Source organism: Mytilus edulis, chromosome 11 (genome assembly GCF_963676685.1).
Source record: "Mytilus edulis chromosome 11, xbMytEdul2.2, whole genome shotgun sequence".
In the NCBI taxonomy this organism is placed as follows: domain Eukaryota; kingdom Metazoa; phylum Mollusca; class Bivalvia; order Mytilida; family Mytilidae; genus Mytilus; species Mytilus edulis.
Genome location: NC_092354.1, coordinates 6,511,862 through 6,538,347, shown reverse-complemented (window position 1 = coordinate 6,538,347; position 26,486 = coordinate 6,511,862). Strand labels below are relative to the sequence as shown.

Sequence of the window (26,486 nt, the reverse complement as noted above, 5' to 3'; positions counted from 1 at the left end):
ATAACTGATTCCCTTGTCTATCAATTAGACAAACAAAACTCTTGTCTGGAGGAAATGTGAAAATGATAGCATGATCGTCTTTACTTTTCACACAATTCTCAAAGAAATGAAGACATGATTCACTAGATTGATCTAGTAGAGTGGTATGCCACATAATTTCTTTAACAGATAGTTTGCCTTGCATTCCTGCAAAAATTGGTAACTTCAAAGCATGTAGTGTATCAAGGGGTTCCAAATGACGTTGATTCCAGAAGGAAACCATTTCATCCATAATTTCTTTGTAAACTTGTGAATAAATGTTTGCATCTAGTAACTGGAAACATTTTTCTTTATTTAACCCTTGACCACATAAATGAAGTTCAACAAGTTTTAATCAAATTCCAGAACAAGCGCTGCTTCCCTGTGTAAACCCCAATGTTGTAAATTGGCAATCGTCAATATCGATGATTTTAATGTTATTTGGTACGTTTTCAGTGTTTACTGATGGTGACGACTTTTGTGTGTTGTCTGGGTTTACTGAAGGTGACAACTCTTTCTGAACATTATCTTGGTTTACTGACAATGATGACTTTTTCTGTATGTTGTCTGGGTTTACTGACAGTGATGACTCCTGCATGTTGTCTGGGATTACCGACAGTGACGACTCCTGCATGTTGTCTGGGTTTACCGACAGTGACGACTCCTGCATGTTGTTTGGGTTTACTGACAGTGGCGACTCCTGCATGTTGTCTGAGTATACCGACAGTGACGACTCCTCCATGTTGTCTTGGTTTACCGACGGTGACAACTCCTGCATGTTGTCTGAGTATACCGACGGTGACAACTCTTCCTGTATGTTGTCTTGCTTTACTGACGATGATGACTTTTTCTGAATGTTGTCTGAGTATACTGACTGTGACGACTCTTTCTGTATGTTGTCCGAGTATATAGATGGTGACAACTCTTTCTGTTTGTTGTATGGGTTTACTGACAGTGACGACCCTTTCTGTATTTTGTCCCGGTTTACGGACAGTGACCATTTTTTCTGCATGCTTTCTAGTTTTACAGACGGTGATGATTTTTTCTGTATGTTGCTTGTGTTGACTGACCATGACAACTCTTTCCGTTTGTTTACTGTGTTTATTGACTGTGACAACTTTGTCTGTTCAAGAACATCATCATTGTCAGAATCTTTACATTCAGTCCAACTGTCAAGCATTTCGACACAATTACTTTCTTCAGAATCTACATTCCTAAGTGGAGTCTCATATGAATTGTTGTTTAAATCACTGTAATTGTCATATTCATTTTCAGACCCAGTAGAGGAATCATCTTCTACACTTAATTTCAAAGTATTAGCATCAGCGTAAGAACAAAGTTTCACATACTTTTTAATAAAGGTAGCTGAATTAGGAATAGTGAAATCAGGATCAAACAGATCTGAATCTAAGTCACAATATTGGGCATCTTTTGCATTAAAGTAAATAGTGCACACATCAAGGGTCACCTTCTTAAGCGTTCCTTTTCCCACTTCATTTCCTTGCGCTACTAGCTGTACCTTTTTTCCAATATCTTTCTTAGTGATGGATCCAAGTTCGTTTTTTAAGTTTCTTGCAGATTTCTGTACAACAGTATCATTCAGTCTTTTTCTACCAGGTTTTTTCTTTTCAGGATCATTTTTTACAATCTTGTCTAAAAACAAAGCCCAATTTTTGGAAATTCCGTTTAATTCTGACACTTTTATTTCGTTCAGCTTCTTCATTCCGCTGATTTCACTTCTTTTGGACTCCTTGTCACTTCTACTAATTGTGTTTTTTCTTACTCTTTCAGACAAATCTGCTTCTAAAACTTCAAGTTTTGTAGTAATACCTTCTATTTCATTGTAAATATTGTCATGTGTTTCTTGATATTTGGTAAATGGATTAATACTTATTTGGTACTTTGTACAACATTCTCCTCCAAGTTTAATTAAGGCCTTGGCCTTTCCATACATATTCCAGTGTAACTTGACAAGACCTGAAAATAAAAAATCTGATGTTTAGTTTTTTTTAGTTTCTAGTATTAAAGAGCAACCTCAACAAAGCTCACAAAATGATTGCCCATTGCTTTGTATTAATCTTTAAGTACCAGTCCACCTAAGAATCATGCAATATTTGAAAAATCTGCTATATCGATTTTTTTCATAGAAGCTGTTGGGGGGTTTGCATTTGTAGATTAATGTTAAATAATGATTTCTGTAAAATTTTAGGTGAATATATAGTATCCTTTCTAAGATATTATCAGATTTAAAAAGGTACTGAATGCAGTGCATTCTATGTAAAAATATGATAATATTATTTTTTATTCCCAGTCCTTTTAATTGATATTTTTTATTTGCCTGTTTAAATATATCTGAAAAAAAGAATAAATCATATTCAGAAAACTTGGACTTGTCAAAATAAAGTAAATAAAACTATGTTTTTGTTAATAATTTTTTTACTGCAAATTATCTCCCCTTGAAGAACTCTCTAAGTCTCTATGGAATGTAAACAACAATGGCAGACGACACTGATGAATATTACAGATGCAGTTTTTCAGTTTTTACTGATACTAAATGTGGTCTAGCTTCACATTTTCCTACAGACAATACTAGGGTTTACATTAAGGATTGCCATAAAAACATTTTGAGTCATCTGAGGTCATTGAATTTAAGCCAATATTCTGAAAGCCTGACAGAAGGTCAACTTATTTGCCACAGAGTTGGAATTTTTAATTCGAGTCCCTTTCTATCGGTTTGTCCATCCCACCGATTTTCCCTTGGCTTGTGCTGGAGAAAGAGAACACTTTGTGCATTACCTTCACATACTGGAAAATGCAAAGCAGACAGAACAGTCACACCAACTGTCAGCCGTGGAATTCTGTCACAGAAGGGACTACTGATTCCAGTAGGGTCAGGTGAGTGCAACAAAGTAAATCTCCTGATATATCCATGATTTTCAAAAGATAACAAACAAAACAAAAAGACCCCCCTTTCCCCCAGGTGTGACCCTGAGTCTTAGGTCATTCAAACTTACTAGCGTTTACTTTTCTACATTGGTTAGAGGTATAGGGGGAGGGTTGAGATCTCACAAACATGTTTAACCCCGCCGCATTTTTGCGCCTGTCCCAAGTCAGGAGCTTCTGGCCTTTGTTAGTCTTGTATTATTTTAATTTTAGTTTCTTGTGTACAATTTGGAAATTAGTATGGCGTTCATTATCACTGAACTAGTATATATTTGTTTAGGGGCCAGCTGAAGGACGCCTCTGGGTGCGGGAATTTCTCGCTACATTGAAGACCTGTTGGTGACCCTCTGCTGTTGTTTTTTATTTGGTCGGGTTGTTGTCTCTTTGACACATTCCCCATTTCCATTCTCAATTTTATTTTACTATAATGTCAATTTTAATGAACATATTTTTTTTCGATTCACCATTCATGTAAAGTGATTATTAGAGAGTTCCGAATGAATATGAAGTCAATAACTTGACAAAATTAGTGTTGAAATTTTGTGGAATTATTTCTAATTTGGTGAGTTTTTTGTATTGAAATTATTGTATAAACCTTCCGTAACTTGTGTGAGTTGTATTGCATAAGTTTAAGAAATTTTTTCCGTGAATATAATTGTCAAAGTCCTCTCTGCATGTTATATTTCTATGAATAGCTATTTCACAGGTTGTAACATGCGAATCAATAATTACATTTTTGATTTTTGTTTACAGTCTTGTTGCTCTGTACTACTACTAGCTGTACTACTACACATGACTAGGCATAGTTTAATAAGGGTGGTAATGCCCTTTACTATCAGCTGTCAAATTGGTTAAAATTTTACTGTGATTCGTCAAAATATCCTTATCCCGATATGCACAACAGACTACAAAAAGCATCCTGCTTTCTATGTCATGTATGTCAGTCTAAGAATGAACTAAATTTATAATTTAAAAAAATTGTTAAACAGGGAAAAAACCCACTTTTCCCCATATATATGTTTTACATTTCAAGATACCCTCCGAATGCAGGATTTGAAGTTTTATATTAAAAAATATTCAGGGGGGATATGCATTTAGATCACATTGTGATCTTCACTAGTGACCCTGACTTTGCATAATAATAATAAATTCCATATTTTATATTTATATACTGACTTCTATCATTTTTTTTTGCATCTTGATAATAAAAAATAAGAAAAATAGAAAAATAATTTTATGAAAAGTTTGAAACATGAATGTTGAAATAACAAACAAACAAAAAATGGCTGGCCCTGGGGTCATTTATTATAGGACTCGTTTCATCTGTACCAGAACATTTTGCTATCTGCCCTCTGCAGTGTTCTGATTGTGTCCTTATTTGAAAATATTGCCTTGGTGATTATTTTTTTTTTGGGGGGGAGGGGTTTAATAATTTGAATTGCAGAATGTTGAGTTTGAAAATTTCTAAAAATTCAGGATCAGAAGATTTCATGTTTTTAAACCCTGGTTTTCAGGACCCTAAAATTAACCAGTACTCATCGTAACCCCACCCTCTTATATTATAAAGGGTTATTGCAAATATAAATATAGGTATGAATCACACGATGGGTGTCGTCGCAGGTGTTCATATACTTGGGAAATACCAAACAATATTTAGAATTCGCGTTTGTCAAGGACATAACCACATTTCTTAAAGAGTTGAAACTTGATAATGGTCTATGAACGATGTGCAAAGCTTGGGATGTTACATTTGACACCGAGTTGACAATTCAGAAAAAGGACAAAAAGTTGGTCGTTGTGAATAACAACACCTCGTGGACACATTGATTGTTAGTTGCTTAACGTCCAGTGGCATATATTTCATGCATATTCAGGACGAGAACAAAGTCACAATAAATACAATAGGTAGGTTGATACGATAGAGGCCATCTGGGATGATGGTCGGGGAAATTTGGACTGCCACTGAAAAATGAGAATATCTTGGATAGGGACAGGAATTTTGCCTTGCAACAGGCAACCTTCGGACCCCTCAAATGAGTTGTTGCAAGGGTTCTTAACGTGCAGAGATCGTGGCACTCTCTGTACACGACGCATCGGATTTAACGTCCCCCTTCTGACCGGACGTGACTGCGAATTTGATACATCCCGCACGGCCAAACGGACGCCCCACTTCGGCAAGCGTTTTACTCCCGGTCGGGAGAAGACCAAGTGACCATATTTCTATACCCCAGTCACCCTTGGGGGCCCAAGTGGAAACATTATTTGAAACGAGGTTTGAAACTGTCACTGAGGGGTTAAGCAGAACTACATGGTAAATTAGCATGATAATGTCAAAATACATTTTGAAAACAAACCAAAGCAGTGCACTATAATCTGTGTACCTGTTAAATACGTCAAGATGTCTTTTTTCGAAACCTCTAAATACTCCGGCCACTAGCAATCTGACCAATCGAGGCAATTTTCACAGTGTTGCAACGTTGCTAGCTTATATGGTCTTTTTTCTGTCGATTTGAAAGTAAATAAACTCATCATAGATACCAGGACTAAATTAAGTGTATATGCCAGACGCGCGTTTCGTCTACAAAAGACCCATGCCAAAATTGTGTTTTGGTGATGTGACATGTTTGTAGATCTTACTTTACTGAACATTCTTGCTGCTTACAATTATCTCTATCTTTAATGATTGGCCTAGTTTTTTTCAGTGGAAAATGTTAGCAAAAATTTACAAATTATATGAAAATTGATAATAATTGACTACAAATGCGATAACTCCTTAGAAGGTCAATTGAATATTTTGGTCATGTTGATTTATTTTTAGGTCTTACTTTTCCGTAAATTATTGCTGTTTACAATTTCGAGCAATGCCATTCGGGCTCAAATCTGTCCCAAGAGTGTTCACAAAGATCATAGCTGTATTAGCAGCATACCTACGAAAGTTAATGATTCAGATATTCATGTATCTAGACGATTGGCTGATCAGCAATTCAGACAAAACAGCTCTTTTAAAGCAAATGCATTTTGTACTCCGTCTAGTTCGTGATTCTCTCAGTTAGATGTAAATTGATTCTCCATGATGAGTAGGTAAAAATGATATTAGGAGACCGGGAGAAAGGAGAAACTATCAAATTGAAAAATCCAAAATTCTAAAAAGTTGTGCCAAATACGTCTAACTTTTAAGGTTATCTATGCCTGGTGTAAGACAATCCTTATTTTTACGAAAGAGCGTTGCATTCTCTGCACACAGGCCGTTCTGACCTGACGATGCTGTGAACTTGATACATCCCTCACAGCCAAACAAACGCCCTACTTCGGCAAGCGTTTTACTGCCGGTTGACCATACTTCGTTTCTCCAGTCATCCTTGGAAGGTTGGATCACGAGGAAAAAAGTTTGCATGATTTATAATATTTTTCCAAATTTAATTTCTGGTGTTCTTCGGTCTGTATCAGATACAGATCGTGTGTTAAATATATCATCACAATCTACATAAAAAAAAAAAAACGGTCACACTATTGAATTATTTATAGTTATATCAAAATCCTCCACCAATAAAACAAATTGTCAAGGTTTATACACACATAAAAAATAGAAGAAAGATTCATTTGCTTTTAAGTCTGAATGTCATTCAAGCGAGTGTGTATATTTTGCTGGTGGCGCTGAATAGTCAGTTGAACAGTAAAGAGAGAAGAAAATAAATCACCAAAAATATTAGTATATTATATATAGTGTGAGAATGTGTATAAGTTATTACAAACAAACTTTCTCAGGTCAGGGGGAGGGTTTGGATCCCACTTTCATGTTAAACCCTGCCACATTCTGTATGTAAATGCCTGTCCCAAGTCAGGAGCCTGTAATTCTTTTTATTCTTCATTTTTTTATGTTTACATATTTGTTTTTCGTTCATTTTTTGTACACAAGTTAGGAAATAAGTGACATGGTGCATTCACAAACTGTAAATCAGTACAATTCACAGTACAATGAGGTTTAAAGATTTATCACGGAAAACAATAAATCAAGAAATTAAATCGATATACAAAAGACTGTCAAAATCTTGTGATCCCTTCTGTAAATGAAGAAGTTTGGGGAGAAAAACACATCATGATCAACGCAATCAGATCACTTGATCTGAAAATTTAAAAAATAATGAGGTATGTCATCGAGGAAATGATACCAGCCATAGAAACGAAAAATGAGACTAGAAAGCTGCTCGCAGGAAAAACACATTTGAGCCAACGAAAAAACTTAAGGAAAATGATTGTTGGTTGCTTAAAATCCGGTGGCAAATATTTCATGCATATTCAGGACGAGAACAAGTTCACAATACATACCCTAGGTGGGATTGTTTGTGTCCTTAGTTTCCCGCTGTACAATACATAAAGAAAGATGAGTGAGAATAAAAACGTTTAAAGATTTAAAACGGGACGAGTTGGGAGTTTTTTTGCGGTACCGCGGAATTCCATACGCATGTAGGAACAAGGAGGACAGACTGGTGTTGGCATCAATTGCTGAAAAGAGAAATGTCCCTCTGAAAACTTCTGTCGATGACGACCTCCAGACAATCATTGATGAACAGAAGAAGAAGATGGTATTAGAAGATGGGCTCATAAAGCTTATCGATCCTGTGAATATGTTAGCTGGGTTAGAGAAAACATTTATCAACTTCCCGAATACATCAGCCACAGATGTGGAAGACTACATAAAGTTGTGTAAGAACAATATTATAAAACTATACCCCCCCCCTATATTTATTTATAAATATAAAGACATATAAAAGGCACGGACATTTTTTTTCTAATGGGCAAAACTTGATGTAGGTGCTGTCAAGATTGTTTTTTTAACAACAATGAGAGCCAGAATAAAACCTAGTTTCCCCCCAGAAAATCAAATGGTATATGCCAAAGTGTCAAAGTAATTTAAAAAAAAAGTAATAAAAAAATACACCATCAATTTCCTATAATATCTTATATATATATAAGGCTTATATTTTTTTCTACATCAGATGCGCATTGTGTCTATACAAGACTCATTAGTGATGACCAAATCACAATGATTATAATGTATAATAAAGTGAAAAGTTGAAGAAATAAAGAAAAAAAAAATCCTACAAAATGGAGATGAAATACACTGTTAATGACTTGATTTTTTTATTAGATAAGGGGTGCCCCTAAATCACTATAACTGTAAATTCCAGTATATTCCAGAAAGTAAATTATCACTATAGTAAAAGAATCTTCGACTTGTTGAAGGAGGCTATTATTCGGCAGATGCAGAATGGTGCCAAAAAAATCCTGTTACCATACTAAGGGAGCTACCATTTGATTTTTATGGGTGTAAGGGCTCTTAGAGATGAAATTATATAAAAAAAAAGTCAGGACAAATATATTGAGTAAAAAAAAGGCAGGATGAGCAACTGGACAAAAAAAAACAGGACAAACTTGTAACAAAAAAAAATCATCCTAGCCCCCCCCCCCCCCCCCCCCCCCCCCATTAAAATCAAATGGTAGCTCCCTAATGTTGGAGCAGACAATTTTATGTTGGTATCGTATAGCATATATTTTTCATTTACCAAATAAAGTTTAGGCTGTCTTTGGGTAATATTTGGTAATTTATATCATATTAATGTGAGACTTCATTCCTCCCGAGTTCAAATGACAAAGAGACATTAATACGGGTAAGCAAAAGGTCTCTTTACAACCTTCAACAATGAAAAAAAACATACCACATAATCAGGTATAATTTTCATTCTCAATTTTATAAAAATATGTGACATGACAAATCCAAAACAGAAAATTAACAACCAAATTTATAACAATACAGTTTCTTTATGAATAAATCTGAGAGACTTGAACAAATGACAATAAGTGAATTACAGGATCCTGACGTACAATATAAGACAGTCAAACTGTTTTATTTGTATAAAAATGTGCATTAAGTTAAATCAGAACAAGGCAATTGGTAACTTGTTTGTTTACATGTACTTTGATTACAACATCCTACAAAAATGAGAAGAAAACTACATGTATTTATGTAACAAGTATATATGTAATAATTTTTACAGGTGCTGAGAACCATAATGTTCAAACAAAAGGAATTAAATCAACAAAAGAAGGAGAAAGTCTATACTTGTCTGGACACGTCACTGGAGTTGAATACCACCGCATCAGTCCTAATATTTCTTACTGCTACATAAAGGCTATTGTTTCAAGGCAAAAGGCACAGACACAAGCGCCATATAGTGTTTGGATTATCCTACAGAAGAGAACAGGTCGAAAATGCATGTTGCAATTGCCCTGCAGGTTTGCGAGGACATTGTAAACATTGTGTTTCTTTGTTGCATTTTAAAGTTCGGCAAATAGAGGCAGGATCCAACATAGCAAGTACATCCAAACCACAGGAGTGGCACAAACCGCGTGCTCAAGGGAAAAGGGTTACTCAACCTGACTTCGTACGCAATCTTGTTGTGAAAAAAGTAACTGGTAGATTTGATACTACTCCAGAAGATTTGAGAAAAAAGGAAAATAAATCAAGATTGGCATTTGACCCTAGAGCAGTTTGCTACACAAAAGATTGATTGTTGGTTGCTTAATGTCCAGTGGCAAATATTTCATGCATATTCAGGACGAGAACAAGTTCACAATAAATACAATAGGTAGGCTGATACAATACAGGCCATCTGGGTCGGAGAAATTTGGACTGCCACCGGAAAAGGAGGGTATATTGGATAGGGACAGAAATTTTGCCGTGCAACAGGCCACCTTCGGACCCCTCAGAGAGTTGTTGCAAGGGTTCTTAACGTGCAAAAAGCGTGGCAGTCTCTTTACACGAGGCAGCGGATTTAAACTCCCCCTTCTGACCGGACGTGACTGCGAACTTGATACATCCCGCACAGCCAAACGGACGCCCCACTTCGGCAAGCGTTTTACTGCCGGTCGGGAGAAGACCAAGTGACCATATTTCTATACCCCAGTCACCCTTGGGGATCTACAGAAAAGAAAAAACATTGTTAGATTTTGATTTTAAAAAAGCTAGAAGACATTACAAATGGAAATTGTGGTGTTTTACTCTATTCACCAAGAAGTAATATTGAAAAAAAAAAATGCTGGGCATCCTAATATCGAAAATATAAAAAATTGAAGAGGAAGTAGAAACTATTTCAAAAACAATACCTGTTCTTGCTAACGAAATTATTGAATCAAAACAAAAAAATAATCATTGTGACTTTGGGGAGGAACTCCTGTTAAATCTTGATAATTCAATAACAGATGAAACGGTTGACTATGTTGTCCGCAAAACCTGCAAACAAAGCAGTTCAAAAATAAGGTTTGATCACAGGATTGGACGCATAACTGCATCAGTGGCAAATGAATGTTCAAAAAAAGTTAATGAAAAAGATTAAGTATCAGAAAAAAATTACTGTTGTAGCGAAAATTTTCAATTATAAAAGTGCACCGGCTTATGTTAAATCCTTGAAATGGGGAAGAGAAGGAAAATTACCAGCAATAAAAGAATATGAAAAAAATGCAAAAGGCAAACACAAAGATTTCAATGTACAAAGCACAGGGCTTAAAATACTTAAAATAAAAAACGTCACAACAGACACGGAAATAGTGCGAGATTTAAACACCGTAAGATGGTGCCAAAGGAACATCACCATCTAAAAATGGAAAATTAACAATAGGGAACGAAAAATCGTCTCTTTTGTCGTCAATTTTAGTGTGTAGTTTCCTGTTTAAAACCGAAATATCTAAATCCAGGAGAGGACAGTTATTACCGAATACATTTGATTTATTTAAAGTAAGTTCCTTGGGGTAAATTTCAGCAGTATATTGAGAAAATTCTTGATTATTTATCGAAAAAATATCATCAAGATAACGGTCAGTGTTGTTGAATTTATCAATTAAATGCAATTTCGACGGGTCTTTACTAAGTTTAGTCATAAGCTGTGTTTCTTAACAGTACAAAAACAAGTCTGCTATTAAAGGGGCACAATTAGTGCCCATGGTTGATTGATTGTTGGTTGCTTAACGTCCAGTGGCAAATATTTCATGCATATTCAGGACGAGAACAAGTTAACAATGAATACAATTGGTAGGTTGTTATAATATAGGATGATGGTCGGGGAAATTTGGACTGCCACTGAAAAATGAGGGTATATTGGATAGAGACAGACATTTTGCCTTGCAACAGGCCACCTACGGACCCCTCAAAGAGTTGTTGCAAGGGTTCTTAACGTGCAAAGAGCGTGGCACTCTCTTTACACGAGGCATCGGATTTAACGTCCCCCTTCTGACCGGACGTGACTGCGAACTTGATACATCCCGCGCAGCCAAACGGACGCCCCACTTAGGCAAGCGTTTTACTGGCGGTCGGGAGAAGACCAAGTGGCCATATTTCTATTCCCCAGTCACCCTTGGGGAAGTAGTGCCCATGGGTATACCTACAACCTGTCGATAAACTTTGTTGCCGAAACGTACGTAAATATTATCAAGGAGAAAATTAACATCCTCAATCATCTCATCACACCTCCAGTAAGTATATCTAGCATATTTACCTTTCTCATTAGAGAAGAAGGCTTTAAATGAGTTGCAGCAAATATATCTACATTCAGCATTTAATTAAATAGGAAAACTTTTGTTTAATAAGAGTGTGGAAGTGTAGTGTGAAGAGTAGAAAAATCAAAACTATTAACAGAATCAAAAGGACCATCAAAAGCCTGCAATTTATCTAAAACATCTAAAGAATGTTTAACACTCCAAAAATGGTTTATACCACTATGTTCATATAAAAAATACAAAACTGTCCTACCCATTTGTGAAAATTGTGAAAATCGTGGACTAACTGCATATAAAGGCAGCAATCTACGTGTGTAGATAATACATCAGCAAGCAACAATATTGCTCTGAACCTGTGTATTTATAACTGTTATATTTTACTTTTTACATTTTGTATTTTTGATATGTTATTTATATAATAATAAAATTTATTATTATTATTTTTATCTGTGTTTTTGATTGTTACTAATACACACTCACGTTTAGTACAGTGCAGGCTTACAACGTCATCCATGTCTGAAGTGTGAAACGTTATTTGTTCCAAAAAAAAGTTGGCTAGACACGCGAAGAGCTGTGAGCATATTAAATGAGATTTATGTTTATATATTATTCTAACTTGTTAAGCAATGAATATTTCCCCAAACTTTTCTAGTATAGTTATTATACTTTTATCATTGAAATTATCTTTCCAATGACTCACTTAAGTTGTAAGTGGCAAATTGTGGTCTAACATCATTTTGAAGAGTCAATAATCACAGAACTCTATAATATCCAACATTGTCACCAAACATGTGATTTTTTTTAAATCAGGTACTTTAGTCTTCAGGTCCTCTGTATGACATCAGTCAGTCAGTACAGCTGTCGTTGGATCATCTTGGGATGTCTTGGTACTGAAGATGAGTTAAGGTTTGGAGTTTGTTTTTTAGTTTTACGATGGAGACTGAAACATGCCAATTGATCCCTCGTTTAGTAAACCAGTCCAATTGATCTTCCCGAGTATGTGTTCTCATGTTAATTTTACAATAACTGTTTTGGCCAAATTCTTTTCCACAAATATTACATTTGGAAGATGTGTTTCAATTTTTTCTGCTACTAGTATGTTCTTTCTTGCCAGTTCTTAATTTTTGCAAATTCAATTGATAGATCATACCAAATCTTTTTTTTTTGTAAAGTACACAAGAAACAACATAGAAAACTAATGACTGAGCAACATAAAAACCCACCAAAAACTGGGGGTGACCTCATGTACTCCGGAAGGGTGAGTAGATCCTGCTCCACATGGTACCTGTCAACCTTTGAAATCACAAGAAGGTACTGAAATAGCTGAAAAACTTTATATAGAAAAAAAATGTAGATATGGATGTCCTACATCTTTTGTTTCGGGCCGTGGCAGAAACTTTCTTTCGAATGTTGTAGCAGAACAATGTAAACGTATGGACATCAAACATTATAACACAAGTTCATATCATCCAAAAACCAACAGTACATGTGAAAGGTACAATCGAACTTTAGCTCAGTCGTTGTGTACTTACATTGATGAGACACAAGAAAATTGGAGTAGCATGTTACCTGGCATACTTATGGCATACAGGAAAACAGATTGCATCAAGTCAACAGGATTTTCAGCTTTTCAGATGTTGTTTGAACAAAACATGCGTTCTCCTTTCAATGATACTTTAGATGTTCAGAAACTTAAGAAACGCAATGCACTGACTTTGCAAATAGCAAAATATTGTGTAGAGACAGCACAGGGCAAATATAAAATGCAACATGAATAAAGAAGTAAAGACCCTGATTTTCGTTTAGGTCAACGTGTGTAGGTTTATAATCATATTAATAATTGGTTTTAAATTATCCAATAATATATATTTAGAATAAATTATATAAAAGCAACTAAAATTACCAGTATCTTTTTTTTTTTGTCATCATTAAATTATAATTAAATTATGTCATAAGTTAGTTTAGGGTTAAACAGAGTTGTCAGCATGTCATGTCATTGATGTTATGTCAAGTTCACATACAGTGGTGGATCCAGAAGCATCACCATATTTACAATACATGTATATTAAAAGTATTAAAAATGATTAAATTGGGAAGAACATTTTTAAATGTTCAAATTGTAACACTTGTAGTGAGTTAATTTTCAGCATCCAGTAGGAAATAAGTAGTTTGCAGTAGCTTAAAGTGTCTTTATTACTATTTGTACTAAATGATTCTTACTGTTGATGTAAGAGGTACTTTGTCATCTGCATGGTTTCTTATTTTATAAATAGTTCTAAAATGCTTGCACATTTATTTCAGCTGGTCAGAAGATGGCAACTATTGAGGATGGATACAAATTGATTGAGTCTCTTCAGGAATTTTGTCAGGTCTATGATTAGAACTGTCTTGTTGAATCAAAGGCAGTTGACGGTCAACACATATGAAGAACTTCAAACGCCTTCAAAGCTTTAATTATTTCCAAGGTAGAAACGTAGGTGTTACAACACACTATATTAACGATGATAAGACAATTATGTTCAATGGAGAAGTACGGCCATCGCAAACAGTCTCAAGAACAAATGAGGTATTTGTACTGTGTAATTGAGATAGATCAATAGTTTAGTTAACGGATAGTGTTCGTGTTTGGCTGGTCAAGGCTATACCTGCATTCATGTTGTGGTGGTTTTTTTTTTGGTAAATAGAGCATGCAGTTAGAAACAATTTGAAATGTTTAAAGCGGTGTAACTCTGGTCGTTCGATATTGAGAGCCGATTCACAGTTACGAAGTATTTCAAGGTCCTTATATTCCCTTTGCTTAAGATGGCCTTTGAATTTACAAAGAGTATCTTTTAAATTTTGCGTGTTGCTGTTGTTTCGGTGGTGGCGAATAGCTTCCCCTTTTATAAATCCGGAGAAGACTGTTGGGTTATGCATAGACGTCCTATCTAAATATTGAAACGTATTTGTAGGTTTGGTGTAGCTCTTAATATCAAGGATACCGCTGTTCCTGAACCTCAACCCTTTATGTACGACTGTATCGAGAAAGATAATTTCTTCGTTTGAAATTTCAAACGTAAACTCTTATAAAGGGTGATGATCATTTGCTATTTTAAAAAACTCCTCAACTTCTTCTCGTTGTGATTGAGCTATTATAAACGCATCATCTCTATACCTTCCGTAAAATAAGATCTTATTTTTAAACTTATATTTTTCAATAATTTCATTGATAACTTAGAATGCTCTAATTTCACAAATTTCTGGGCTGCATTTACTTCCCATACTAGCGCCTATTTTCTGTACAAAGTATCGGTCATAAAATTCAAAATAATTGTTTTTCAACACTGTGGCTACTAACGATTTAATTGTTTCACAGCTAGGTAATTTTATCGGATAATCTTATTTTACTGCACTGTTATAAGCCCGTCCAACAGAATGAATGAGTTCATTGAACTCCATGTTTGTATACATGCTGGTGCAGTCAAAAGAAACTAAGAGGCAATCCCGATCAGGCCTTAAATTTTCTATTTTATTTATGAAATCCCCACTATCTCTAATGTAACTGTTCTGTCTTTTAACTATAGTGAGGACGTGTTTTTCAACAGACTGTCGGCATTCCAATGGGAACAAACTGTGCCCCTCTACTCGCCGACTTGTTTCTTTATTATTATGAGGCTGACTTCATGCAGGAACTTCTTAGGAAGAAAGATAAGAAGTTAGCAATATCCTTTAACTCTACTTTCCGCTATATAGATGATGTTCTTTCACTAAACAATTCAAAATTTGGTGACTATGTGGAACGCATCTATCCAATCGAACTAGAGATAAAGGATACTACAGATACAGTTAAGTCGGCTTCATATCTTGACTTACATCTAGAAATTGACAATGAGGGTCGGTTGAAAACAAAACTTTACGACAAAAGAGATGATTTCAGCTTTCCAATTGAGAACTTTCCATTTCTAAGTAGCAACATTCCAGCAGCACCTGCATACGGGGTATATATCTCCCAATTGATACGATATTCCCGTGCTTGCATTTCCTATCATGATTTTCTTGATAGAGGTTTGCTGCTCACAAGGAAGCTATTAAACCAAGAGTTCCAAATGGTGAAGTTGAAATCATCCCTTCGTAAATTTTACGGACGCCATCACGAGTTGGTTGACCGTTATGGAATAACCGTTTCACAAATGATATCGGATATGTTCCTTACGTCGTAACTACAATCCCCTTCCCTTTCCTGAGTGTGACCTACCGAATTAGACTATTTACCGGATTTGAAATTTAAATTCATCCCATCATTTTTAGTTTCCTCGTAAATATTTAGATTTTTCGTTCAGGAGACTTGACAAAAAGAAAGAAAGTGAGACAATGACATCCGCTGAAGATCTTGAATTTCTTTTTATTCCATAAGGAGATTCAAACGCAGGCATAATTTAGAAAATAAAAATTTCAATTTATAAAAAAAGAAAGAAAGTGAGAAAATGACATCCACTGAAGATCTTGAATTTCTTTTTATTCTGAAAAAAATACAACAGTTATTTAAGATTAGAAAGATTATACCATAAGGAACATGTGTTCTAAGTTTCAAGTGGATTGGACTTTAACTTTTACATTTACTCAACCCCTCTTAAAATTTCTAGACTTGTACTCACTTGTACGGTTTCTCAAAAAAGCATCACCACCCACCAGTGACTGGTTAAGGTAGTTGTTTAAAAAGTTATAAGTAAAATGTATATTTTTTTCTTGTAGGAATTGTTTTAAAGAATAATAAGACTCAATGGAATAAAGTAAATGATTCCTACCAGAAACAGAACTTAATTTAAAACTTTTTAGTGTACAAAAATCGAAGGCTCTGTTTTCTTCTCTACCTTCTTTCTTCTCATGTCAACTAAAAGTCATAAAATAAAAAAAGAAAAATAATAAACTAAACGACAAAATAAACTCTTTAATATAAAGAAATACATTTTTGAAAATTTAATGCTTCATCCTCACACCATTCAACTAAATGCCAAAAATCATGAACTGAATAAACAGCAATATAGTTTAAACCACGAAAAGAAAATTCAGAATCATCAAATTACTGTTTTGACAAAATAATAGAGCATCTGTGAATTCAAAATTTGATAAAAAAACAGACAAAACCATAAGGAGATTCAAACGCAGGCATAATTTAGAAAATAAAAATATCAATTTATAAAAAAACGAAAGAAAGTGAGAAAATGACATCCACTGAAGATCTTGAATTTCTTTTTATTCTGAAAAAAATATAACAGTTATTAAAGATTACAAAGATTATACCATAGGAAACATGTGTTCTAAGTTTCAAGTGGATTGGACTTTAACTTTTACATTTACTCAACCCCTCTTAAAATTTCTAGACTTGTACTCACTTGTACGGTTTCTCAAAAAAGCATCACCACCCCACCAGTGACTGGTTAAGGTAGTTGTTTAAAAAGTTATTATCTTGAATATTATTATATAGTGTTGACCCCTTTAGGAGTTATTGCCCTCTATAGTCAATTTTTAACCATTTTTCGTAAATCTCAGTTATCTTTTACAAACATCTTCTCTGAAACTACTGGATTAACTTAATTCAAACTTGGACACAATTATCTTTGGGGTATGTAGTTTGAAAAATGTGTGATGAGACCTGGCCAACAAATCAAGATGGCTGCCACGGCTAAAAATAGAACATAGGGGTAAAATGCAGTTTTTGGCTTATAACTCAAAAACCAAAGTATTTAGAGGAAAACTGACATGGTTAAAAATGTGTATCAGGTCAAGTTCTATCTGCCCTGAAATTTTAAGATGAATGGGTCAACCCGTTGTTGGGTTGCTGCCCCTGAATTGGTAATTTTTAGGAAATTTTGCGGTTTTCGGTTATTATCTTGAATATAATTTTAGATTGAGATAAACTGTAAACAGCAATAATGTTCAGCAAAGTTAGATTTACAAATAAGTTTACATGACCAAAGTGGTCAATTAACCCTTTTAGGAGTTATTGACCTTTATAGTAAATTTTTAACCATTTTTTGTAAATTCAAGAATCTTTTACACAAATCTTCTCCTCTGAAACTACTGGGCAAAATTAATCCAAAGAAGCTTACAAATATTATCCTATATGTAAAGAGAATGGTAAAAATACTTGTTGAAGACGTACTAGGATTCAATTTAATCCTGAATGACTTTGAAAAATATGAAACCAAAATCTCATTGCATTTTCTTTAATCGAAACTTATTCCCAGCCCTTTTTTTAAATTTTATCCAAGCCCTCATAAAAATGGCGTAATGTATTGCTCTTCTGACGCAGTTTCAATTAAAGATATTTCATCTTTGGCTCAACTTGCCCAAAGGGCCAAACGAGCTTTTATCATCACTTTGCATTTGGCGTCCGTCATCTGTCTTCGTCGTCGTCCATCGTCTGTTAACTTTAACGAAAATCTTCAACTCTGAAACTACTAGGTAAAATTCAACCAAACTTGGACAGAATCGTTATTGTGGTATCTAGTTTAAAATATGTATTGAATGACCCGGCCAGCTTACCAAGATGTTCGCAATGGCTTAAACTAGACATATGAATAAAATGTAGATTTTGGCTGGCAAATGTATATCTCAATAACCAAAGCATGGCATTTGGGAAAAAATATCCATCAGGTACCAATAGTTATAGCTATTTAACAAAAAGATATAATTGATGAAATTAGTATGATGTCAAGAAAAATTCTGAAACTACTGGAATTGCCTGTAAGCAAATACATGTACACTGTATTGTATGACAAAATGAAATAACATACATATGTGAATTCCACCAAAACAGTTAAATAAAAAAGTAGATAATCAGAAAAGCTATAAACTTTGAATATAAATGACTGGATACTCAAAATCCTGTGTTACAGTTTGAAAACCTAGTTAATAATGCAATGTATTACATGAAAGTTGAAGTAAATCAAAATACCTTGATAACCTGTGAAGGCAGTCATTTTCTCTCAACAGTCTGGCTGTGCAGCACACTGCTGGTTTTCTTTCTTTTAAAGACACTTGGGTGAAAGAAAATACAGATGTGACGGAAGAGTCAACAGACAGTTCCAGCAATGAAGTAGTGGGTCAGAAAAGGAAATCAGTAAATTCAGATTAATGTGCACCAGCAAAGGAAAAAGAGTAATAATGTTGAACAATGCGTATCACCACCTGCCCTTTGGGGGTTAGATTGTACAGTTCTAGCACTTGCAGATAAGAATGATTGATTGTTGGTTGCTTAACGTCCAGTGGCAAATATTTCATGACTATTTAGGACGAGAACAAGTTCACAATAAATACAATAGGTAGGTTTGGTACGATAGAGGCCATCTGGGATGATGGTTGGGGAAATTTGAACTGCCACAGGAAAATAAGCATGTGGAATACGGAGACAAAGAAATATCTTATTTGGTTAAAGAAAAAATAATTCAAAGAAAAGGTCATCTTCCCTGGCAAATTTTGATACGGACGATAAAGCGGAATTGAAAGGTGGTCAATCTTAAGGGAAAAGTAAAAAGAAGCCAAACACACCAATAGAACTTTGACAGTAACAGTAGTATGTCTATCCAATAAAAATGCTGCCAAAGTTCTATCCCCTTCCGAAAAGGACAATTTTTTAAGGCTGGTGAAGGGTAAAACACAAATTTTCATGCAGATGACACAGAGCAAGATTTGTTGGATAAAATAAATTCTGATATTGTTGATAATGAAACCGTCGGGTTCCCTCAACTAAAAGGTTGTTGCGGGATTGAGCTGTCGAAATGCAACCAGAATTCCAGGGACCTTCAGGTTATTGACTGTACATGGTCCGTCAAGAAACTAAAGGATTACTTAGGAAATCAGGCAAAATTGTATTGTATGCCCATACAAAAAGTTTTAGATATGGAGCCAGTACAGAAGAGTTGTAATTCTCGATCAGAAGTTAAATGTAATAGCTGCTTTTAAACTTTTTCTGTAAAGATATCCGAGAACATACAAATACATGTGTTATTGCGAAACTAAATGAAGAAAATCCAAACAGTGACTCAAATGATTTGCTAGATCCTATGTTGAATCGCAACGACACCGTAAAAGATGACACTACAAGTATTTTATTAAAAGATGATGAAATTAATGTAGTAGCCCCTACCACAAACACAGTGAAAGATGACAGTACAAGTATCTTAATAAAAGATGATGAAATAAATTCTCATACTATTTCTTAGGCAGCAACCATTTGATTTTCTGGGGGGGGGGGGGGGGCTATGGGTTTTTTTTCTGGACAATTTTTAAAAACAATCTATTTTTTTCGCGACAAGTCGAAAACAATTTTTTTCTTTCAATTTTAGCATTACATGTAGTGGCAGCTGAGGGTGAAACAAACATTTTTTTTTTCTCAGAATCAAAAACAAATTATTTTTTTCTCTAAAAACTGGAAACAAACTTTTTTTTTCAAAAAAAACCATAGCCCCCCCAGAAAATCAAATGGTTGCTGCCTTACATACGTTTGATTTTTTAATCCAAACATTGCCCATGTGAAAATTTTAATTTGTTTGTATAAACATTGAACGACAAAAATATGTCACCTATAAGTCTACTGATCTCAAACACTCAAATCCATGAATGTATTTGTAAAATTAAAATTGAGAATGGAAATGGGGAATGTGTCAAAGAGACAACAACCCGCCCAAATAAAAAACAACAGCAGAGGGTCACCAACAGGTCTTCAATGTAGCGAGAAATTCCCGCAACCGGAGGCGTCCTTCAGCTGGCCCCTAAACAAATATATACTAGTCCAGTGATAATGAACGCCATACTAATTTCCAAATTGTACACAAGAAACTAAAATTAAAATAATACAAGACTAACAAAGGCCAGAGGCTCCTGACTTGGGACAGGCGCAAAAATGCGGCGGGGTTAAACATGTTTGTGAGATCTCAACCCTCCCCCTATACCTCTAACCAATGTAGTAAAGTAAACGCATAACAATACGCACATTAAAATTCAGTTCAAGAGAAATCCGAGTCTGATGTCAGAAGATGTAACCAAAGATTACTTAGCTCGAGCATTATATTAAAGTATGTTAATATGTACACATGGCTTGTCTCTTGGTTAATATATATAGGCTTCCAACGTTACACATTTGACAATTGTTATCTTTCTTGAGAAGAGTAAGGCGGAAACGACTGTAATATGGATCAAAGGAATCATTTAATGAGTTATGTTCGTCATCGACGTTCGTTTTGCTATTTTTATATCAATGTTAGCTTCCATTGACTACCTCAATGTAGGGCTTAGTATGCACTTTAAGCCAACTTTACTGTAATTTACATTGTAATAACATTTCGTAGTTTCTGGCAATTGTGTTATTTAGACATTGTCGTTCCCTAGAGATCACCCCAAGGGTGACTGGGGTATAGAAATATGGTCACTTGGTCTTCTCCCGACCGGCAGTAAAACGCTTGCTGAAGTGGGGCGTCCGTTTGACTGTGCGGGATGTATCAAGTTCGCAGTCACGTCCGTCAGAAGGGGACGTTAAATCCGATGCCTCGTGTAAAGAGAGTGCCACGGTCTTTGCACGTTAAGAACCCTTGCAACAACTCTTTGAGGGGTCCGTAGGTGGCCTGTTGCAAGGCAAAATTTCTGTCCCTATCCAATATACCCTCATTTTCCAGTGGCAGTCCAAATTTCCCCGACCATCATCCTAGATGGCCTCTATTACAACAACCTACCTATTGAATTTATTGTGAACTTGTTCTCGTCCTGAATATGCATGAAATATTTGCCACTGGACGTTAAGCAACCAACAATCAAGCAATCAATCGTTCCCTAGAGAAAGGTATGTAATATACTTTCAATGACTAAAATATTAAAGAACTGACGGACTTGTTACTGTACCGATTATGTCAGATATCTTTTACGATCAGAAGTTCTTTGTTTGAAGCAGGAGAAGAAATGGGTCCCGGAATAGTGTTTCTTTCTATGTATGCGTTCCTGATTGCATTTATAAAGAACAAGAACAATTTAAATGTCGTGAATTGGTTAATTGTAATTTATCTAGTGAACAATAAGTTGGAAACGACGTAAATATGAAATGAGTCATCGAATCGTTGATAGTTGTAAATAGAACCATGTATGTGTGATACATAAAATGACAAAAATATTGGTGGAATTGTTACTGTACCAATAGTGTCAAAGACATTTAACCATGAAAAGTTCTTTGATTGAAGCAGTAGTTTAAACTGATCGTTTAATACAGTGTCTTTCGATATATGTGTTCCTGATAGCATTTTGCTAGACCACGAACAATTTAAACTGAATGGTCAATTTTTATATATCAAGAGAAAAATAAGTTTGAAACGATGTAAAGATGAATTGAATCAGGACGTATGATGTGCTAATTGTGTATCAATTTGAGCCTTCCTTGAATTTCTTTGTTATTTCGAATTTGGCCGTTACCGGAGAGGAAAGAATGCAATATACATTGAATTACATAAATATTAAAAGCTGAATAAATTGTAGCTGTACTGATCACGGCAAACACATTTTACAAACTTAAATTCTTTGTTTGAAGCAACAGAACACATGGATCGCGGAACAGGGGATCCATCAATGTGTTCCTGATTGCAAGTACCACGAAACCTGCATACTTAAGAGAACAGCCCGGATTTTCTCTAATATTCTGCATTGAAACCGTGTAATTGATTGTTTATACAAGCAATTAAATGATTAGGTTAAATGCTTCTCTCACAGTTGGTGTCCACTGATTTTATCAAATAAACACAGATGGTCAGTTGGTCAAGATTATTTAATTTCCACATCATTTACACTAAATACATTAGATATTCTTATCTACAAGATATTCTTATCAAGTGTTTTCTAGGGATTTTTCACAAATTTTGCAATGTTTTCATCCGAAATTCAATTAAAAATAAATAATTTATTTTTTTGCATATCAATAAAAATAACATTTCTGAGATGATTTAAAAATGTAATAAATAAAAAATATATACTTGCTCATTTAGTTAATTTGATATGATTTAATAAAACATGTCAATGCAATTTGACCATAGACAGAAAAAGCATCAATATTTATCACAAAAAATATAAAAGTTCAATTTTTAATTTCTAAAGTTTTGTAGTTGATACATGTACATAGTAGACTTGACTAGTTTGCTCCATTCTGTTTGTTCTTCATTTTGCTGCAAAATAAAAAAAGTAATTCTAATCAGTAAATTTTGAGAAATGAAGACAAAGCTAACATTTTTTCACATATATTATGAAAAACATAATGCAATCATTTATTATTTTTTAAAGAAATTAATACTGCATTTTATTTTACATCCATATTCATAAAACGTCCCTCAAACTTTCACTTATAATATTATTCAATTGTTTGCGACATTTTAGAAAATATAAATACATGTTTAACCCTTGATTGTATTATTAAACTTGTAAGTTTTATTTAAAATACTGTATTCAATATGTTTGGTATATCAATTTGCAAATTTTTAAACAGATGCGAACCTTAAGTTTTTGAGGAGATTACCTTAATACAAATATTAAATGTCCAGTGGCAAATATTTCATACTTAATACAGACAGTATGTTATTGTTTTTTATATTTGGATATGCGTGTTTATTTATTGAAAAGCTTACCAAAATGCAAATATTTCATACTCAATACAGACAATACACTATTGTTTTTAAATTTGAATATGCTGTTGGTTTGTGTCCCATCTGAATTGTTACAGTACCCATTGATATTATATGTTAGAGTCAAGACTCAATGTTGAAGGCCGTAGTGTAACATATAATTGCTTTTTTTCTTCTGCTTTTATACTTGTATGGAGAGTTGGCACAATGGCGATCATACCAGATAATTTTGTATTAAATATGAAAATATTGACAATTAATAAAAAAAAAAAAAAGAGGGGTAGACATCACAGCTTTTCTTTTTCCTTCCTTTTCTTTTGTTGGGGTGTTGTTAGCTGAGCGTTGCCGTTTTTTCTTCCCTTTTTTGGAATACAATATCTTTATATCATCTTCGGGTAATGTTAGTACGTCCTCTCTAGTTCCAATACGTATATCTGATCCAAACTTATACTGGATATTGCCTTCTGCATCTTTCATTAAGCATCCTGATCCGATAAAATCAGGCAAAGGGGCATCATGCTTCCATGCTGTCAGTAAATACTGTATTTGGCAGTTGATTAATTTAATAAATTGAAGAAGTGCACTTTTTGGCACCATCCAAGAAACAAGTGGTCTTTCCAAATTGGTGTTCAGATGAAGATTATCTGCTATTCAAATATATGAAAGTAATCGTTATATGTATATGTTAAATACAGTTGATATTTGAGATTCGTCGACGTTTATCCATATGAAGTTTAAGGAAATGAAATAAAGCTACTAGGTAACTATACTTTACAATCTTTACAGTTGTTGAAATCCCATAAATCTGCAAATCAAAATAAAAAATAAATAAAATATGAAATCCCATTATCACTTATGGTTTCTCTTTGTAAATACAGCTGTTTCTTAAAAAAAGTAAAATAAAAAAAAATAAAGGAAAATCAATTCGGAAAGTCCATTATCACATGGCAAAATCAAATAACAAAACGCATCAGAAGCGAATGGACAAGAACTGCCATATTCCTGACTTGGTACAGGCAAATGTACAAAATGGTGGATTAAACCTGGTTCTATAGTTCTAACCCTCTCACTTTAATGACAGTCTCATCAAATTCCGTTATATCATCAAATTCCGTTATATTTACATAGATGCGTTATATAAACAGACACAATAAATAAAATAGTCAAAATATGGGTACATCAGTCATCATCGTATAACAATATTAGAAGGAACAATTTAACAGAACACACAAACATCTACTGTCTACTTGTACATGGTTGCACATGGCATTTAAACCGCAAGAAAAGGAAAAAAATGACCTACTAAAACAGACATTTGTGTAAAGTAGACTTACCTGTAACCTACCTTTTATTTTTGGAGAACCTGGATGAAAAAGATAAATTAGACCAGGAACAAAACAGGTCATACACATTATCCATGGAGTCAAAAGGTGTATTTTAGGGAAAAGTGGACACAACTGGTTAAAGAATAGAAGTGAAATGCCTCTCCCCGAGAGAAATGAATACGATGTACATAAAATAACAAAAATATTAAATAGTGCTGGAATTGTTAATCAACAGATCACATCAAAAATCTTTTATGATAATAATCTCTTTGTTTGCGGGTTGAAATGAAAGCAGAAGAAAGGAGTAGGTCCGGTAAGACCCCTTTTTGGCCCCAAAATATAGCAGTTTTACAAAATTGTTAAAATGTAAACTTTTATTTATTAATTGAACAGCAGAATGCTTCTTTTACATAAATATGGGCTGTTTTTGACAATACAATGCACATATATCTGGTACTAGCACCATTAAGTCATGCTAAATCACTGAAATCTTCACAATTCTAGCATTTTAGTTAAATTTTAGACGGTTTTCGTGTAAAACGAAAGTGGCCGCATTCGTGTTCATCCTTAATATTAAAATGTAAGTTGTATTTTATGATAATACATAACATATGTAAAGGTTGAGGATGAACACGGATGCGGCCACTTTCATTTTTGACAAAAACCATCTGAAAAGTGACATTTTTTTGCATATTTGGTAGATTTTTCATATTTGAGCTTGAATCGGATCGTTTTAAATGACACAATCAGTTAAAATCTTTCACATCAACTAATGGAATCAAATAAAATAGACACTTAAGTGTTTAAAAAGTGGTCAAAATCTTTCGTCAGATGAACCTGAAATTTGAGGCCAAAATCGGTTCTTACCGGACCTACTCCTTTATGAATCATTGGATTCAAGAAGTTCAAGATCAATTTAAAATGCAAGCAAAGGTCATTTATTCCGCATCAAAATAAGAACAAGTAGGTAATCACCTTAAAATGAAAAGAATCAATGAAATAGTTATGTTCGTCATCGAATCTCCTTATGAGGACATACGCTATGCTAGTTGTTGTATTTATTTGTTTCAGCTTCCTTTACACTCTGAATGTAGTTTTAAGTTAATATTTAAAGTCAACGTTATTCAATTCAACATTGTTCTTACATTTCATAATGTCTTGGCAATTTCGATTGACTTTCAAAGTAAACTTACTATAGCAACCACTTTCTCAGTAAAACACCTCTGGGCATCATTTATAAGCATCGTGTTACAATGTTCTACGTCTAAATCATTATGATGATTTGTGTTTACGGCCCCTTATGGTTTACAGTTTTGTTCCATATCAGTCTGTGTGCCTTGGGTTCTGTTAACAAAACTTCAGTTTTGGCTTTAGTTTCCAAAAGTTCCAAAGTCGTATTTTGTACAATGCCAATATTTACAGTACAAGGCAAAGAACTGGTCAATTCCTAATTGGTTGAAAAAATCCATGGGATCGAAGTTTTCTTCCCCTTTTGTTTTTTTGCTAGATAATCCACAACGTGGTAACATGCTGGGTCTCTTGTTGTTAGACGATCCAATGACTCAAATGGCTTGTGCAGCACAAAGAGGTGGCGGTAGTATAAGCTCTTGAAGGGTTGGTTTTTGGGGTTATTGAATTTGAGGTGGCTGAGGCTGCTGCGTTTGAAGTTGTTGCGGCTGTTGTGCCTTAAAAAAAATACGTATCGATTTAATTAATAAAAAAAACTTACCTCAAATTGTTTGAACAGCTGCTCCAAGCCTTCCTTCATATTGGTCAACTCCAAAAACTCATCCCAGCCAAGAAAACATCTTCCTGGATTTCTCGGATTATTATTGTACAAGTTTATACAGTGAAAGTCATTCACTTTTGTCAACACTATCGTTATGTGACGTCCAAAAGAGGTACGCATATCAATATTTTCCCTGATACTTTGTTTTTTTTTGGTAAAAACGTAACTTTCCATATTTGTAAAACGTTTATTTATCTCTTGTCGTGAATAGGCATCTGTACTGGGTGA

General features: G+C 34.4%; 1 protein-coding gene across 1 annotated transcript; it reads right to left on the bottom strand.

Annotated features, from left to right (window-relative positions):
• Positions 1–373: 373 nt before the first annotated feature.
• Positions 374–1,972, bottom strand: LOC139495439 (uncharacterized protein DDB_G0286591-like). The gene has a single exon (XM_071283724.1). The coding sequence runs from the start codon at positions 1,970–1,972 to the stop codon at positions 374–376; it is 1,599 nt and encodes a 532-aa protein (XP_071139825.1).
• Positions 1,973–26,486: the final 24,514 nt, after the last annotated feature.

Excerpts from the sequence above, each read along its gene's own strand:
- LOC139495439 (XM_071283724.1), bottom strand. The coding sequence starts at position 1,972 with ATGTATGGAAAGGCCAAGGCCTTAATTAAACTTGGAGGAGAATGTTGT.